The 19,890-nt window shown below is 46.3% G+C and overlaps 1 protein-coding gene across 2 annotated transcripts in view; it reads left to right on the forward strand.

Annotated features, from left to right (window-relative positions):
* Nucleotides 1–9,985: 9,985 nt before the first annotated feature.
* LOC135900992 (meso-2,3-butanediol dehydrogenase-like) overlaps nt 9,986–19,890 on the forward strand; it is a 54,115-nt gene continuing 44,210 nt past the window's right edge. Inside the window, exons 1-3 of one of the 2 annotated variants that reach the window (XM_065430617.1) lie at nt 9,986–10,293; nt 12,299–12,438; nt 18,598–18,690. In XM_065430617.1, coding sequence (XP_065286689.1) covers nt 12,379–12,438; nt 18,598–18,690 — 153 coding nt within the window. In that variant the 5' untranslated portion in view covers nt 9,986–10,293; nt 12,299–12,378. The remainder of the gene's footprint in view (nt 10,294–12,298; nt 12,439–18,597; nt 18,691–19,890) is intronic. The other variant, XM_070532963.1, reaches the window with a different exon arrangement.

The raw sequence follows: 19,890 nt of genomic DNA on the forward strand, positions 1-19,890 counted from the left end.
CCTACCGCGTGCTTCGCCAGGTGACGCCTGTGACTTATGAAATTGCTCCTGTGAGCTCAACCTCGTCATCTACTCTGGCGTCCAGTGATGTCGTGCACGTCAGTAGGCTCAAGAGCTACTACACTGCTTCCGAGTCTAGCCTTTAGTCGCTCCGGGACGGCGCTTTTGCCGCCGGGGGTAATGCTACGGGGTCGTATTCCCACTAACGAAGAGCCGCGCAGGAAGAAGACGAAGACGACGATTGGAAGCTAGCGCGGGCTGTTGCCTCTTGGTCAACTGCGGCGTATTGCCTTGTAAATATACTTGTATATAGCTTGTCGTCGGTGTCTTCCTACGTAACAGTATTTTCGAGCAAGTAGTTACACTTTACAGCAACCACGCTATACTGGGCAGACAATTTAGAACACATGAAGCCGGCGCTACAAATGGAGCTACAGAAATACCATACTTTTTTTAAATATAAACACTGCCTCAAAAGTATATAAATTCCTCGGTTATGTCTTGAAACTGATTGTATGTAATATGTATTTAAAACGATTCAAAAGCTTGCGCAGTTCCCATTCGAAGCAGTCCCCTTTGCGGTCTCTACAGACTGTTACGACTAGCATTCTGCAGGCGCCGATTTGGTGTGGAAGTGCGACTCGTAGCGTCATATCATGAGAGTGGCGTAGTGCATGCTGGCTTGCCAGCTTCAACTACATTTTGGATTTCTGAGAGGTGTGTCCATTGTATATATGGGGTTGTAGTGGTGAGTGAATGCTGAAATATTGAGGTCACAGCTTAGCAATCTGAAAAACGTATTGACGTGGCGTCGCCTAGAATGACAGACACGCTGTCGACTAGGCCATCTTCGGGGGTGACAATTAGAAGACGATTGAATAGTCCCCTCCTTTAAGCACCACCGAATGCAATGGAGTGTTCCGTGCCACTGCTTTTATCAGGATGGCTGTTATATGCTTCACTTGGGTGTGGGTTGGCCGAAACTTTGTGTACCAGTAAAGTTGTGCGTTCACTGCTCTTCACTATGCATTCTGTGTGTAGGTCTTAAGAAGCAGCGGCACTAATGAAACTGTACCTTTATTAGATCAGGTTTATTTCTTTCCGTCTCTCTAAAAGCAGGCTTGAGATGGCATTTGGCCTGAGCTTGTCCCATCCGTTCACATGATCCCACGCGAAGCTAAATTCTTCGAAGTGAACCTTGAAATGCGGAAAACCTAAGACAATTCGTTGGCGTATATCACTTGCACGTTTGCACGCGCATGCTTGTGTACACGAACACACCAACACGTACGCATGAACACACATGAGCATTCCCGTTCGCTTACTTGCACATCAATTTATGCACACATGCACAACACGAGTACCCACGGGCATCCATGCAAACGTAAACCTACTCACCCATACATCTGCGCGCATGTACATGCCACCGTGCACACATGCAAGGGCGTGCAAAACAAAGGCGGTTGTCGAAGTGCACGGCAGGATAAAATCGCGTCAAAAAAACTTCGTCGCTCACATTGCACATGTGCGATGACTTTATCAGCTGCCACCTGTTTCGTTTTATCCGCTTCGTCTTTAGGATCCTTCCTTTTGGTCTTCTCCATATGGCGATAAGTAGTTACCTTGGCTGCTTGAGGTAATCAGATCTAAGAAGATATATTTCAGTCCAGCATATTGCCTATCTGGCCATCATATTCAATAAAGCCTTGATCTCTTTATTGTGCAGTTACCCGCGCTGGTAGCGCCTGCAGTTCTGTTGATCTCTTTCCTGCTTTTGTATGCCCCAATACTGTAAACGTTTCTCGCTTATGTCGAACGCAGGACAGGTAGTTATTTGATTCGAATTCAATCCCAGCGCTTCTGGAAGGTGGAAATTTGCTATGTTTGAGTATCTTGGTATGCCATTATGATGTGCTTAGTCGCCTTCTCCCCTTCCCATATACCCATACGTAGAGCAGCAGACATACCTAGACAGTCCTACGGCCAACTTGTTAACAATTACTGCACACCACGGCAGATGTAATGGTCTGAAGTTGGGCCGTCTCCGGTCTGTAAAAAAACGCATCTCAGTCAACTAGTCCCGAATCCATCTATATATCTGGCCACCAACTCCAACAGCCTCAAGTGAGTTCAGTATGGCCTCATTGGCGACGTTGTCTTATGCTCCTTTTATATCTAGAAGAAGTGCCGCAGATAGGCGCTTGAGGCTTTTTTTGAATTTGGACCCATGATAGTATGTCAATGACGCTGTCGATGTACGTGTGACCTCGACGAAAGCCTGTCATGGCGTCCGGATAGATGCTGAATTGTTCTAGGTACCATTCCAAGCGAGCATGAATCATCCTTTCCTTCACTTTGCCGACGCAGCTCGAAAGCGCAATCGGACGATATGATGAGAGCTCAAACGGAGACTTTCCAGGGTTCAGAATGGGGCTCAAGCGGCTCGATTTCCTTGGTTTAGGAACGACGCCGTTCTGCCAAGACTCATTGTAGTAGTTGAGCAGCTCATCACGTGCGTCATGTCCAAGGTGGCATAGGGGAGCATACGTGATGCCATCAGGTCCTGGTGACGAAGAACGCCTGCAGGTCGCCAACGCAGCATCGAGCTCTTCGAGTGAAAATAGCACGTTCATTTCTGGTACACGTGCCTCTGGGATGTCATTCAATGCTGCATCAGTAATGATGGCCACGGACACAGCAACCCGTGCACAGAACTCTTCAGCCACTTGAAGTTCCGAGCGGAGTTGGTAGAGGGCCAGAGCAGCGGAGTTGAGCGAAGACCCCTAACCATTCTCCGTATGTGCGAGAACGATTTTCGGGGATCAAGCGACTGACAGAAACTTTTCCGTCGCTGATCTTCCAATTTATCCATGCGACGCTGGACTTTCTTTTGTATGCGGCGTGAAGCCCTCAGATCCAAGACGGATTCGTGCGCCGATACCTCCTATCCGCCTGTCGGCGTGCCGTACGCAGCCTCTCCAGTTCCATGTCCAAGTCTGTTCGCGTTGCTGACCTTGTAACCGAGCAGAGGGATGTTTTCAATGCCTCTGCGATTGCTTCTTCGATAGTCTGTGAAAGGCCTTCCCGACATGTGTCATCCATATCCTTAAACTTTGACCAATCAACTGTACGCAAGACAGTAGAGGAGCGTTGCTCAACTCCTCTAGTCTTTATGTATGTTGGAATACGGTCGCTTCCATGTGTTTCTATGTCCGTAAACCATTGGACGCTCGAGGCAAAGCGCCGTGACACCAAAGTTAAGTCCAAGCAGCTACTATAGGTCGTGCCTCGCAAAAATGCAGGGCTGCCGTCATTCACATAGCGCAAATCAAGGTCGGCAGCAAAGGAAGCAAGACTCCTGCCCTTGGAGTCAATTTTAGTGCTTCCCCATAGCTGGTGATGCGCGGTGAAGTCACCTGTGATAACCTAGGGGCCATTGTTCATTAGTAATATTTTCTTAAGTCGTTAGACGTCAAAGTGACCCGCTGGAGATATGTAGGCTCCAAATAGTGTAAATGACGCATTCTTCGTTTGGAAATTTAGGCAGACATATTCGTTGTCGTCATGAAGCTCTATCGCGTTATCGACATATGTTAAGTCCATGCGGATGTAGATGATCACTTTCGTGGTCGCACCGCATGTGGACGAGGCGAAAGATTCATAACCGGACAGTCTGATTGGAGTTGATGTATTTGGTTCGCAAATGACCAGTATGGGGAAGCGACTTGTGAAAACGAATTGGAAAAACTCTGATATGCGGGTCCTTAGACCCCTGGCATTCCACTAAAAGATCGACGCACTTTTAAGTTCATTGCGGAAGGGGACTATTGGTCGAGCCATGATGCTTAAACGATGCTAGCAAGCACTAGATTTAGTGCATCCAGTATTTGCAGAGCGCTTCGAGCTGCTGGTGTTTGCAGCTTGTTCAGTATAATGGGCATTGTATTAATTACCGATTGCAGCGTATCAGCCACCTGCCTGTCTTGGTCGCACAAATCGCCGACAGCAGACGTCGGGGGTTGTCCAGCGAAAGTTTGCTGTAATTCTGTTAGTGAATGCTGTCGTTTCGGTAGAGCCGGCCAAGGTTCGGCAGATGTGGTCTTCTCAGTGGACTTGCTCTTCGCGGTCCTTTCCACATCGTCTTGCCTGGGCGGTGGAGGAGAAGGTGGTGTTGTAGGAAGTGGCATGCGCCTTCCTTGAGGAGCGCCGACGACGTGAACGTCGCTTCCTGATTTTATCGGCGGCTTCGCGATGAGATGCATGATCTCTTGCCATCTCTTCCAAGATGGCCATTCCCTTCTTAACATGTGGGCATTTCTTCGATGAAGCTTCATATGATCCTCCACAGTTTGAACACTGTCGCGCCACATTTATCTGCAGCGTGGGGCTCTCCGCAGCGGGGGCATGCTGCCTGATTTTCGCAGACGCTGCTCACGTGTCCCAGTTTCATGCATTTGCGGCACTGAAGATGTTTGCAATGAAAGGACGCACTGCATGTCTGAAGTGTCCCACCTTCACATGCGAGGGTACATATTTACCCTTGAATGCTATTTTCACGCCGCGTGAACTGCCTAACCACTTAACATCAACGAAGACCTCATCATTGGCTGGCTTGATAAGAATCGGCAAATCATTATTAAGGATGGCGACGTCCACGTCCTAGATAACGCCAGTGACTACGTCAGATCCCAGAGGGATGTAAGAGCGCACCTGAATGCCGTCGAGGTCCGGTACGCTGCGTAGAGTGGTCAAAGCAGCCGCATGCTGGACATCAAGCGCCAGTAGATTTTTTCGGGTGTTCACTTGAATGTCCGATATTTAATTTGGCGCCAGGGCTTCCAGTGACATCGACACAGATTGCCTGTTAATTAGCTTCATGTTGACGGTGGGAAGCAGGGGCACAAATATGATGGTGTTGGCGTCCGGCCTCTGCGTCTGTCCCACTCCTCGCGTGCTTGACGATGAGGACGTCTTTGTGTTCCTTCTCTTCGCTCTGCGTCTCTGCACAAGCTGGAAGTCGTCATCAGAAGTGTCCTCACTGCTGAGAGAGTAGACATGGGTGTCCTCGCTGTCGGTGTCGCTCTGCTGACCGATCCGCTTCCTGGAGGCGGCCGCCGCTGACGCCGCCGTCGCCGCCAGTCGTGCAGGGTCGTCCACTCCCATCACGACCGAGCAGAGAGCGAGGACCAGCAGATGAACTTAGGTTTTCACAGAAATAAACCGGAGCTAGAAAGAACAGCGTTGTATCAAGACACTTCGTCGTCGTCTCCGCGGCGCAAAACGTCGTGAATCGCCTACTGGTGTCCGAGGGGTGTATCAAACGTAGGCGAAAACGCAATGACGTTGTCTAAATAATGCCAGCATCCATACCACTTTAGGCCTTGAAGTAGAGAGCCCACCATTCGCTCGAATGTGGCGGAAACGAACGGCGTGACCTTGAGCTTAAAAATCCCATCGGGAGGTATGAAACCCTTTTCTTCTTGTGCAATGTGTTCACAGCATATTCCTAATTTTCAGATCGACGATCGATAGAACAGAAGTAAGCCACCCCATACACATACTTAAGGTCATCATTACTTAGCGGTAACGGGTAAGCGCCTTTCTTCGTAATAATATTGAGGAGGCAATAGTCCACACAAAAGCGCCAATATCTCTTCTTATTCTTAACTAAAACAATAGGAGACGCACAGTGAATAGAGGATGCTTCCATAACGTTGTTCGCAACGTGTGTTAACTTTCTGCTTTATGACGCTTTGCTCAGACGCAGACAATTGATAGGGGCGGTGCGAAACAGGGCGGGCATCGCCTGTGTGTATGCGATGTGCGACTATATAGGCCTGGACAGAAAGCTGATTAGAAAAGTCAAAATCTCTGGATACACCTTGAGAATACGTCCAAGCGCTTCGCCCTGCTCAGGCGCAAAGTCAATGAAGATCATGCAGCTATTTTCGATGGTGGCATAAGTTGTTGGCGTAGGTGTTCCTCTATGAGGACACGTCATAGTACAACATCTTTAGATCAAAGACTTGCAGGCAACAAAGGTGGGCCGCGGAATGCATCTTTGGAAGTATTTGCTTAATGAAACTGAAATTCGTCAGTGGAAAGCAGGTTTTGTTAGCCGTAATTCTCAGGACCGTGTAGGATGCGTCCACACGGTTCGTGACTACGACGTTAGTAAGAGGTGTCACGTAGTAGTTGCCATCTAGAACGGCTGGTGAACACGGAAGTTTTTACCTAAAAAGGGTTTGCAGTATGGAAGGAACCAGAGTAGGTGGGAAATTGGCAAACGGACTGAAAGCGCCACTGGGTGCGGCAATAGCGAACAACGTGTTCAGCTCGGCTGCAGCGGAAGAGGTAAGTTGATGATGCGCTGTCCTCCATTTCGATGAGTTTTTGGAACGAAAAAGACGTACGTTCCGCGGAGACTATGGCGGCGTGAGGAGTTTTCGTGGCAGAAACCGAAGAGCAGAGGCCAACGCTTGAAATTTCTCGCGAACAACAGTCTGAATGAAAGAAACAGTCGGCTTCAATGCGTCTGATACGGTGGGTTTATAAGAATCCACAAATGTGGCCTGGAGTTCTCGGCTGACGATGCGCGTGATGTCGTTTGATGTGGATGATTGAAAAGGAGTTGCATCGCAGGACAATGTTAGAGTGGAGTTTGGCAGACGGTCGTATTGAAGTGAGATTTGCCGGCATGGCGCTTGCTGTAGACAACGGTGCTCTTTAATGACACTGTCAATGGTAGTCACGTTGGTGAAGACGAGCAGACTGAATGCGTCGTCAGCTTGGCCTTCCAAATGTTGGTGCGATTGTCAACCTCGAACATTTTCTGGTAAGCTTCAAGAAGTGAGGACGTCCTGTATGCATCAGAAGCAAGTTCCAGTTGACGTTTTAGTACGTACAGTAAACCTGGCGACCAAACGTGTTGCTGAAAAGGACGTATAACTGCTGCTGGAACGTGCTCCAGCCGGTGAGATCTTCCTTAACAAGTACATGTTGCTGGTATAGTCAGTTCATATTCCTGAGTAGACAATAAACATAATTGTTTGGTGCAAACAAGGAAGGAAGGAAGGGCATGCTTCCGGTGTCTCTGGGGAGGGTCGCGCTTCCCCTGTTCCTTTCCATCCTTCCTTGTTTGCACTTAGTGATAATATTTATGGTATACTCGGCGTGATCATCCTCGTGGCTGGAAAACCAGACGCGAGGGGCTTTCTTGGTAAACTATGACGTTCACCAAAATTAGAGTTGGCGTGATGGCGGTAGACTCACGGTATACTGCGCAGCGAAACTCCGTCGTGAGATGAGGGGTGCCGCACTTCCATCAAACAAATCTTACGTGGAAGCACGCAAGCGAAGCTATTTGCAGGGTGTAGTTAAAAGAGTAGTAAGCGCTAGCCAAAGTGGCAGCCCACAAACATCAAGCAAGACAAATCGTCGTCGTCAGATCAGACAATGGCCGCCTATGGGTATGTCTCATTAAATGCAAAGTTCGACATCATGTTCGAGTAGCACGTATCAATACACAAGACGTACATTCATGGATAAAAGCATGTATAAACATTACCGCCATATCTGCTTATCTACTATCGACTAATGTTGTTTTCACTGCTCGCAATAAGATTGGTAAAAAATGCACTGCCGTCCAGAGGAAAAAGGAGCAGATGAATGGCAAAAAAAAACAGATCTTTGTCGAGTGAAGCACATCAAGAACAACCATGTGTGTAGTGCATATAGTTCCCTTTAGCTGTGGCCATTTCAACGTGGCGCGAACGGGGAGGTGTATCAATCTGAGGCTAATGGAACATAAAAGGTCGTTAACTGGTGGATCGCCTTCTTATCTGTTCTTGCATTGCCAAGACTGCCAAGGCTGTAACTGCACACCTGAGTTAGATGAAGGCGCGATATTGTGCAGGCATAGGAATGAAGATACTCGTCTTATCGTCGAGGCATGGTATATCAACCATATCAATAATGGTGGAAGTGCGTGCGTGAGTCAGCCTTCAGTTACCTTACATAAGGAAGAGATAAATTGCCTTAACAGCTATCCCTCACGTAGACCGGGACTTGTACCCGACTGACAAGTGGTGCTACCATTCCAGAGCATGCGCAGATGAGTTTTGTGTCTTCTTTCGTTTTTCGCCTCAGTGCTTCCTTCAGCTGATAGTCGGCGTTCGTGTTGTCCAGTTCTCTGCTCTTGTGTCTCTGTCTGCACGCCTTAGCCTTTTTCGCATTATGAACTCTTACCAACTAGCATAGCTTTCTGTCGTACTAAGCTTGATAAAGTTGTCATTTAACCTAGAAGAAAAATGGCGCGTGTTATAGTTGGGTAGTTTTGCGGCAAAAGTTGCGAGTATGGGAATATGGTCAGTGATAAGGACATCAATGACACCTGCGCGTGGGGTTGGTGTGATATTGCTTAAATCGTGGTCAAGAATAGTAGCATTTTCATTGGGTAAATATCGCGTAGGGGATGAAATTAGTGACTGAAGCCCGAAACCGAGAATGCAATCATTATATGCTATTGGGCTGTTATATGTTTCCAATGAATTTATATTGATATCACGAACCAGTAAAACTTTTTTTTTTGTTTTCAGCACAAATTATATTGAGTAGGGCGGCAAAATTGCATAAAAAATCCGGGATAGGGGAAGATGGGGAACGGTAAATGCATGCAATGATAAAATTGTTCAGATTGCAAGAAAGGGAATCATTAAGTTCAATCCACACGGAGTCACAGTTCAAAACTTTTAAAAACAAGTCAAACCGACGCTTATACTTAAATTTAGGCAACATAAATATAAGCCGAGCCGTCGTAGCGACCAGAATCACGGTGACAATATTTTGAATTGTGCAACCGAAAACTATACAGATTGCAACAACAAGAGCCTAACCACGTTTCAGTAATACACAGGAATGAGAAAAATGACAGAGCAATTCAGAGAAGGCAGTAAGGCTGTCATGGTTTTTGCACAAACTACGCGCGTTGATGTGCTGTAACGAACAGGTAGAATTGGAGAGCAACGATTTTGCTTTCTCAGGTGAAAGCCGTGCCATGATGATATAAAACAAAGACCACGATATAGAACAGATAAATTGCAGAAATCAGCGTCAAGTGAATGCGCGAAGTTCAGATTCTGCATTTATCCTAAAGACCCTGCTGTTATCAAACTTACGGGCCTTAATATGACAATTCTCAGTCCAGAGTAAATACTATTTCTTTTCTTTTTTTTTAGAGCAAGCGGTTCGGTAAACAGCTTTTCATTGGTCATAGTAAAATGCTCGTTGACAAAAACAGGGCTATCATTACTTCCAGACATCCCGATCTGGAACGTATGCAAACGCACTTTACGCGCGTTGCGAAGGAATCTTTTTTTTCTTTTCGCGCAAACAGAACCGCACAACGATGCTTTTTTTCAGCTGTATTACTGGCCACACGGTGAACAGCATCAACGTCAGTCGATGGAACAGGGCATTCAATTACTTCTCGAATAGCTTTCAATATAAAGGCGCAATCCCCAACTTGTGTACAAGGGACGGCTTTGATTTCGACGTTATTCAGCCTTCTGTATTGCTCCACATCTTCAATCATCTTGGATAGCTGTTCGTTTCGGCCCTCAGTGTTGTCTTTGAATTGAACAACTCATCAACAGACGAGCGTACTGAATCGTATTGCTCACTCATAAAACGCACATTGTCAACAAGCGAACCAGGTATACCAAGAGCCTGATCTTCTAGTTTCTTGGAAATTTTAGACACAAGATCACCAACAAGGTTATGGAGTTTAGCATGAAGTAGGGACTCAAGCTGCTCAATTTTCTTGGTCGGTTGAGTATTAGTAGGCATATTGCTCAGCAAGCAACACCACAAGGCAACACTTATAAGCAGCAGCTGCAGGCGAGTACACAACATGGACGAAACTAATATTATCAAAACCAACCTGTAGTGGAGCGAACCGATTCTTAGTAGGCGTCCAGTTCCTACGACCTCTGCCCAAAAAGTGTCCGGATGCGTTGGTGGCTCCCTCATATTCCCTTCGAATAAGCTGGCGCAGACCTAGTGGTGTCCTAGGGCAGAAATGCAGCACGTGCGCGGCACAGAATGCTAAAGCCCGCACAAAGTGACGATTGCCATGTGAGTCTTCCGGCACAGAAGAATGGTGCATGCAGAAACCCCTTGCTCGACAGCACCAGTCTGTAGCAGTGATAATAGTTTCCTAGTTGACGTCCAGTTTCTACAACCGCTGCCCAAAAGTTTCATTCAAGCTATCAGGAATTCCGGCTCCTGTCCGTGGTAAGCCCTTAACCTTCGCTGCACACGGCGCTTGTGGTGTGTTTAATTATGTAAAGGTAAAGTTATTCCTCATAGACAGCGATAGACTGTCTAGAAGGCTGTTAGTATCGACAACGCAGACGCCCAACTATTTAAGCGGCCTCAGTGTTGGCGGAATTCCAGTGACTGTTGCTTCAGAATAGCGAGTTCGTTTTTGTGTTTTCAAGGACGGTATTTTCCAATGTACCCGCGAAAACCATCGCAGATCACTCACTATACTATGGCTCCACGGCAGGGATCCTTTGTGTGTAGTTTAGTTCACCAGACGATCACATTGACCTAGTGCGAGCAACACAGTATTCAGGTAATGGCGGCACTGAAGCGATATTAAAGTGAATTTGTGTAATGCGTGTAGGAAGCGGCCAACCTCGACTTGTCGCGGGAATGAGTGGCTATTAAATACATCTGTGACTCGGAACGCCTTCCCAAAACAGATTACGCATACAAATACTATTGATGATGTTACCGTGAATAATCAGGCAATTTTAAACGGCTGTTGCAGCATCGCAACTGTGCGGCAAACGGGAGCGCAGCTTTTAACGCTAAACCTCTGTGCTACATGCAATCACAAGTCCCAACATGGGCTGTCGATGAACAGCTTTAATCCCGAAATCGAAATCCCTAACAAACCACTCTGAGCATTAGGCACTGTACAATCAAACGCCAGCACATGTGCTAAACCCGAATACTATATTCAGGGCCCGTACATTCTGTGAAGCATCTGTTTCACTTGATAATGGCAGGTTTTTATGAAACTACACAAAGCAGTTAGTATAGTCTTATTTCATTTTCCTCTTTGGAAAAGTGAATCTCTTTAATAATTCAGAAATGCAAACGATCTCTTTATCCCATTAGCTTCAGCCTGTTCGCGTCGACAAATAAGCATTTTATTTTTTTATTGTTTAAGACTGTTAATCGTTCCTCAAGAATACCGTTCCCTCTTCAACAGTCTGTGCACATTCCCAAGAAAACAGGCGAAAGTGGTCGCGTAGATCGTGGCTACGCGGCATGTACCGTGACAGGGTGCATCCTGGCCGCATAAGTCTGGTAACCGCGGTTTCCTGGGTTAATTTTGAAGCCCCCACAGGCCCACATAAAAATATATTGACGTGCCACTACGTAAAAAACAAGGCAATATGAACAGGTTCTGGTGAGCACCCAAAAAAATTCATGGTAATATTCTAAACCCATAAATATTAATGATGTTTTCATGACCTCGATAGAGTCGGAAATACGCTGAGAGAGCCGACTACTCAGCCATTTAACCATATTTATGAAAATTTCTAGAAGCATTTGTAACCACTGTGAAGATTCAAGAGAAAGAGAAACATTACATTACGAATTTCCTACGGCTTGTCCCTGATTCACTTGCAGTTCACGCTCTTCAAGATCTATGACTACTGAGATTTAGCCTTGGTGCAAATAAGTGAAACGTTGGCTGTAGTTTAGTATATCTTTCTTTATCATGAAGGAATGGCGCGGCTGCATCCCTTTAGTAGCACCGTCGGCTATGAAAGGCGATCCCACACACAATATGACGTGCATAATTTGCATATGAAGTGCATATAAAGTGCATCGTCTCTTCTAGAGCATTTATTCAATAAATATTTAAGTTAATTTTTATGCGAAGCATACTAGCCGCACAACCACGCTCTTCCTTGCTGCGCCGCGCGCGGCCGCGTAGCTACCATATGACGCCATAACAGCTGCAAAAGCGGAGGCTCAACTCGTGCGCTCGCTTGCTGCCGCGTAGCTACATAGCCGGGTCTCAGCTCGTGCGCTCGCCTGCATGAGTTGTTTCTTCGTCTAGCCGAACCAAATATAGCCAAGCAACAGCAGTTCACCAGGCTAAACAGTGGTTCAACAACTAAAATAAAGGCTAGTATGCTTCGCATCCTGGGCTTAACCTTAGCTAAGCCACAGCCATTTTTTTTCTCAGAGTGTAAGCTCCCATTTCTTGCGACAGGTGCCTCGGCGGGCATCGGCGAATGCACGGCTAAGCATTTCGCCTCCCTCGGCTGCTGGCTCTCCCTGACTGCGCGGAGCATGGAGAACCTGGAGAGAGTGGCAGAAGATTGCTGCGCACAGGGACTTCCTAGAGACAAGGCAAGTAGCCGTAGGTGGAGAGCTGAAGGTGTTTTACACCAGGTTTTGAAATTGAGGGTCAAAATACGGCAAACCCCACTAATCCTCGAGCTTAGCGCGACTATAAATTGCGATGGTAGATTTCACAGAAACAAATCGAACCGATGAAACCTAAAAAAGCGATGATCAATGCCCATTGTTATGTCCCATTTATTACAAAAGCGCACCAGGCGTATACCATCTCCAATAATTTTAACGAAGAAGAAATAGAAAACTCCGGCTAACAGGAGTCTGACGAATTGGGCCAAATTTCACCATTGTTAGTTAATTCATGATTGCAATAACTAGCCAGAAAACAATCTAAAAAAACGTTCAGGCGAAATTTTCAGGACTGTATTTCATTATTACACAGTTTTAATGGACGTTGACCTGTGCAGCAACACAGGGCATATCATACAGCGTAAAGCATTGAGGGCCTCTAGCATTAGCTCAGCATAGACTAACCAATCGACAGAATCCTTCGCAATGTTCAAAAGCAACACAGGAAAACAATAAACCCTAACTTACAGCCAGCATTGAGTGAGCCCAACACTTATCCGGAACAAATTGCCACAAGGACGTCGTACTAGAAGAAGTATGTCTCTCTGCTACTGAAAATAGTCTCAAGACTACAAGTCATATGCTCTTAAGCCATAACGTTTGCACAGCCGTGTCATTCAAAAGAGTACTACGTAATCAGTCGATTCAATTACTAGTGTGCCACTGGGTGGAAACCTAGAAGACGATGAGACTTGTGGGGGAGAAAGAACTGCGCTGAAACTGATAATTCATAAGGACAACGTGAAGAGACAGGAAGAAGGTGGCGTGGATCAGAGTGAAAACGTGGGTAGCTCCTATTCCTGTTAAGATCAATATTTCAGAATTCTGCCCAAACCCCTCTCCTAATGAATGCTGCCGTCAGTGTGATCAACATTGAAGAAATGCAGCCGCACATCGTATTGCCACCGCAAAGCACCGTTATGCATAATGCACAATGCAGCCGGGATCCTCTCTTGCGTTTCTAAGCGAACACGTTGCGCGATGTAGCGGCGCGGCCACGAAATCCGCGCGTTGCACGTGTGATGTATTCTTACGAGCCAAAAGCTCGCGCTACTTTTGTACATAGGCTTAAGTAACACGATCAACAGGGAACGTTGAACTCCTCAAAACATGGCACCGCTGCCCGTCAGCTGATGACACATAACTTCTTCCTCCTCGTTTCAGTGCGCATGCCTTCTTGAAGCGCCATGTTAGAGGGACCTATGGAGATGTACTGAAGGTGGCAGCTAGGGCTTGAAATGACCAACGCTAAAAATGTCAGTTTTTGGTTGAACCAACAATGCACCCGCATCGGTAGCAGCAAACCTCGTGCATGACATCAGAAAGTTGTTGCAACAGTTTTTTTTTATAATAAGCCATCACGACGAGACGGCAACCACAGGAGCAAGAGGAACCGGGTGAAAAATCAGTCTCCAATGGTGCTTTTCGTAGCCAGGTCCTGGGTAAGACTGTCAAGACCCGAGATGAAGGTGTGCAAGACGAAGAGCTAAGGCAGCCTGGGAAACTGCATTGGAAGCGCAAGTGCTCGGCGACTGCAGTACACTTATGCTCCAGTGATGTGTATGGCTCGAGTGATGGCAGGCGTAAGAACTTTTTTGAGGCGACGACATACGTTGGCGCTCATTATGGACACTAGGACTCCAGCATCAATTATTGCCGTTAACGGAACACCATCTACGTCTAATTCAATTAGGTTCGTGTTGTATAGAAGCGTCAAAGGAGGATTTGAACAGGACGAACGTGATGCAGCACTATCTCCAAGAGTGGCTTGGCCTAGTTTCCGTCCTTCGGTTTGGAGAGGAATAGCGACGAGGTTGGGGTGACGGGGAGCGACGGCGATGAGGCGACGTCGATCGCACGGAGGAGCGGCTGCCGGGGCCATCAGAAGTGGGGTACAGACGGCGAGGTGACTAATGGCGAGCGTGTACGTATGGGCCTGGAGCAGGAAATGAGCTACAGTACGGCAACATCCAGGTGGTGCGGCAGTGGCGGGATACATCACCAACGCGGTGGCAGCGCAAGCAGATCGGTTTGTCGTCTGGGGTTCGCCATTCAACAAGATTGCATGGTATGGGAGCGAAATACTGGTCATTACAGGTTGTGGACGTGAGAATGGCCGCCGAATCTGGTCGAGAGACAGAGCAGGCGGTAGCGATGCCAAGGCTTGCAATTTCTTCCCGCACAAGTGCTTGAATATTGGAAATATTCTTTGTGGCATTATACAAACTTGCTGAGCTACAGTCATAAGAAAAGAAGTAGTAATTTCAACTCTGTGCATTCTCCTAGTCACTAGGTCAGCACAGCTTTGTCAAACGAGCTGATAACAGTAAAAGATGTCGCAGTTTCGCCCGAAAAGCGAAGCAGTGTTTGCGATAGCGAATTACCTGGCAGCAATGATTAAACAGATGTACGTGTCATCGCCAGTGTACATTACAGTAAACCTTCGCTTCCTTGTTAAATCAATAAACTTGATGTCGTGCCCAAAGCCAAACATGAACACACTTCACTGACGGTAAACTCGCTATAGGAACGCTTGCGTGAAGAAGCAAGGCGGCAGCGACAAGCGATCGCTTCATGTTCCTCCCAGCTAGAATGTGTTTCCAAAGCCTAGTTTACGCTACCTTCGACAGAACAGCTGCGTAGGAACAGCGCTCACAAAGTCACAACCCACTGCGCCGCTCGTAATAACGTAAAAATCAGGCAAATGTCGATATATAGCTTCCCTAAGAATGCAATGCCAATATGGGGATGCAACAGTTCCGTAATCTTTCTCAGCGCGTCGAGCACATATGTAAGCATACACTGGCCCAAATGAAAGCAAATGCGAGCGTAATGAAAACGGAAGCAGCACGGTTGGGCAACCGCCCTGTGTGAGAGGTGCTGCCAAGAAATACAAATGCTTACAATAGTTCCCTTATTCGGCCCTTCCGCGGTTTTACGATTGCTCTCGCAATCGCGGTTACACACACACACAAAAAAAACTCAAACTGTAGAGGAAGCTTAAGCGACACGGCAAATCATAACAAAATATATCCAATTACCCGTGGACAGAAACAAACGTTATTCATTACTAAAAAAGGTCAAATATGAGGTTTTAGGTGCCAAAATCACAAGCTGATTATGAGGCACAGCATAGTGCTGGGACTCCGGAATAATTTGGACCACCTGGATTTCTTAACATGCACCTAAATCTAATTACGCGGGTGTCTTCGCATTTCGCGCCCATTGAAATGCGGGCGCCGTGGCCCGGACTCCATTACTAGAACTGCGACAACGTGCCAAATAGCAATAATCTAATAAGAAGCGTAAACGTCTCGATCGTAACAGACACCTGAGGCGTAAGCTTGACCTCACCATCACACTAGCGTACACGCGAGAACGTGTAAATAAGCAGCATTTTCACAATCGCCCTAAAGTTTTTTTTTTTATTTCCAGAAACGCAACTGTACGACATTCTTTGCAACGACAATACATCAGCCTATATGTAACGTGAGAATTCAGCAGCTTGGCGGGTCAAGAGAGAGAAGAATACAGGAAGGCAGGGATGTTAACCAGTCAATAGTCTGGTTGGCTACCCTACACTGGGGGAAGGGAGAAGGGGAAGAGAAAGAAGGGAGAGAGAAGGTGTAGGTACGCGTACGGACAGCACTTCAGTTAAAGTCGCTCGAGCAAACCAGAAGTTCTGAGAAAACACAAAAGTGCCTTCACTGCCTTCTGAGCCGATGATCGGTCGGGACGGTGCTCTAATATTGTCTGTTCACTCAGAGGACGATCGTCTAGTTTCCTCAATGTGTCGGACAAATACTGTCTTTGGGCTTGAAATTGAGGACAATGGCACAATATGTGGTCAATGTTCTCCTCGCATGCGCAAACATCACATGCAGGACTATCGGCCATTCCAATTAGTGCTGAGTAGGCATTCGTGAAGGCCACTCCAAGCCATAACCGACACAGAAGAGACGCTTCACGCCGGTGCACACCGGCTGGAGGTCTGAGTTGAAGTGACGGGTTTAGTCGGTGCAGTCTTGTGCGTCTTGTATGTACATTATGGCGGGTCAACCATCACGTGTAACAAGCACTGTGATCGCAAAACAAATGCCCACAAATATTTGGCTATTGCAACCGTACGCCATTTGCGTAACCGCAATCGCGGTTACGCAAAGAAAATTCAAACGCAGACGACGCTGAAGCAACAGGGTTAATCAGTGAGGGCGGGTGCGTGACACAACTTTAGCAGTCAAAAAAGATCGACAAACGTTCCCAATAACTAAGATTAAATAATACCACGACGTGCGAACGAGCTATAGTCACGTAGCGCAAATGTTTCGATGGTTACAGGAAGCTTTGACTTATGCTTGAACTTATTACCACCATAACAGTATGCATCTGACCGCATGCGTATGGGCAGCAGCCTAATTAGCCGGCCAAAGGTATCGCTATTTCGAAAAATATGCATGTCACTGCTGGGCACAAATATACCAGCCGTAAAGACAAGCGTGGTAATGCTCAGCAGTGCGGCCGGCCAATTAACCATCATATGCAGCAAATTCTCCGGCCGTGATACAGATGCTTACACTTTTATTTGACGTCCCAAGTTCGCGTACCAACATGCACATTTATTCTTTCATTCCAAGGAGAGGGAAAATCTGTTCCATCATGCTTCCAAAACACGATATCTGTTTATTGTATACAATCCCACTCATCTTTGTAAAGGCCTACGTGACATTCTGATTATTAAAATAGATAAATAAAGGATATTCACTGAATCCATCCTTACGCAGTTTTGGCGATTGCTATCGCGATCGTTACGCAAACAAGCGGCAGTGGCAGACGAAGCTTAAGCGACACGGGTAATCCCTACGAGCCCGCGACAGAGTCAACTGCGACAAACTTTCATTATAAAAAATTTACCACGTACGGACAAGCCAATCAGCGCACACGTTTTGTCGTTATAGAGGTGAGACATGAAGTTGACCTTACCGCCATACTCCCATACATCCGTTCACGTGTAAATAAGCAGAAGTCTAACCAATCGCCCAAAGGTTTCGTTATTACGACAACGTGCGCAACGCTGTTAGCCGAAAATATTGCCAGCCTTAATCACATGCGTGGTTAAATTCAGCAGCGCGACCGCCGATCACGGGCAGCAGATTACCACATCGCGATACAAACGCCAACAAATATTCTGTTATCATGAACGTACGCAGTTATGCGGTTACCTTGGATATTGCGGTCACGCAAACAAAGCGCCAACAGCACATGCACTGAAGTTTAAACGACAAGGTTATCATACGAGCGCGTGATAGAAACAGTAAACTGAGAAAAGGTTTCACTGTCACGTAGTAAAAAATGCGAGCACGTGCGTATGAGCAATTAGGTCGGTGCAAACGTTTCATTTGTCACAGATAGCTGAGAAGTACACTTAACTTATGTCACCCCCCATACTCGGGCATCCGGTCAATGTGTAAGAAAGTGGAAGTCTAACAAGTCCCCCAAATGTTTTGTAATTTCAAGAAACATGCATGGCACTGATGGCAAGAACAATATAGCAGCCCGAAAGACAGGCGTGTTAAAGCTCAGCAGCGCGGCCGGCTATATTTACAGCAAGTGCCCCGACCGTGATACAAGTGCGTACAAAATTTCAGCTATTCTAACTTTACGCAGTTGTACGATTTTTAAGATAACTGATGGTCATTAAGAGTTACGGAATGGATTCCAAGGGAAGGGAAGCGTAGCAAAGGGCGGCAGAAAGTTAGGTGGGTGGATGAGATTAAGAAGTTTGCAGGGACAACATGGCCGCAATTAGTACATGACCGGGGTAGTTGGAGAAGTATGGGAGAGGCCTTTGCCCTGCAGTGGGCGTAACCAGGCTGAAGATGATGATGATGATGATGATGGTGATGATGATGATGACATGTTTAAAAAAATCGAGCGCTTTGATTGTAATAGTTCTTTTTTGCAGTGTAATCTGGTTATTCTAGGTACCTGACGGGGACGCACTTCTGCGCGAGCTCTGTGCAGTTTTCATTATTACATTACTATTACTATACATTATGAGTAATTTGCTTTAAAACTTCACAGGTGCTTGTAGTACCCGGTGATGTAACAGTGGAAAAGGACATCGCAGAAGTGGTGCAGAAAACAGCGAAGCACTTCGGACAAATTGATATCCTCGTGAGTTCTGTGCTCCGCTAATAGCGAAGGCAGCCACCTTTAGGCTGTCACTGTCTCTTAGGAAGTGCAAGATGGTGCAAATCTCGGAACAACTATGGTAAAGAGACAGTTCGTTTCCATGAATGTGGTTCGACTGTAAGTTTAATGTACATTGGCAAAAAAACCCTAGGCAACTTAAGGACCTTCATCGTGGTATAAAACACTTCTCTCAGTTTGTACTTATTTTGAAGACTCAGGGGTAAGTAAAGCATCTAACGAAACAGTCTTGAGTATTCTTGAAACAGTCTTGAAATCCCCTTCTCCAATTTGCTTTTTTTGTGCTTTTGTTTATTTACATTTATTACGCAGAATAGCTCAGGCCCAACCGGGAGAGACTAGTTACAACACAAGGGCAGTTTTGTCCAAGAATAAACCAACGGAACATACCTATAAAGAATCTTAATAAAAGCAAGTCAAAAGTTCAAAGTCTGCATTGCGCACACATCAAAGATAAGTAATTTACGCTGGAATGAAAAAACTATAACAACATCGGCAACCAAGTGGAGGACAGCAACGAGCAGGTAAAAAAAAAACAAAAGAAAAGCAAGTATTGCATATTGGAAAGACTTACACAGTTTCTCACAGTTTCTCTAGCAAGATTTGGCGGACCAAAAATTTTAGCTGGGAAGAAATTGCAATCAGGAATAATAGTTCTAGGCATGAAACTGTGCTGAAATCCTTCAGCAAGTGCAAATGTGGGAATTACTAATTGTCCTTAGTAGCGCCCGAAATAGCTTTGTCCTGACGAAGAAATCAACTGTAATTCTCCTGTCACTTTGTCGGAACTTTCACTCCAGAAAAATGTCTTCGACAACTGTAAATCATGTGCACTAAAGAATGGCGCGATGGTTGCTTTTGCAGTTTCGTCCACCTCTGTCGTGAAAGACATTTTTTTCCCTTTTTACAAAATTTCCTGCACATAGCTGATCCTCAGAGAAGTGATTTCTTTGGCAGTGTGTATGTTCATTTCTTGAGAATGGCAGTTCATTTTTACAATAAGGGCACCGATACGAAGAGTATGCATTTTTCACGGTGTCTTCGCTATTTGCGCATAGTACCCTCTAAGAGCCGGCTACGTTGTGTATTGCCCACAAGCTTTGCGAGAAGCACACCTTCGCCAGAGTAGAATGGTGGTCGGAAAAGATGTGTAGGGGCAAAGAG

This window comes from Dermacentor albipictus, chromosome 2, assembly GCF_038994185.2.
Source record: "Dermacentor albipictus isolate Rhodes 1998 colony chromosome 2, USDA_Dalb.pri_finalv2, whole genome shotgun sequence".
In the NCBI taxonomy this organism is placed as follows: domain Eukaryota; kingdom Metazoa; phylum Arthropoda; class Arachnida; order Ixodida; family Ixodidae; genus Dermacentor; species Dermacentor albipictus.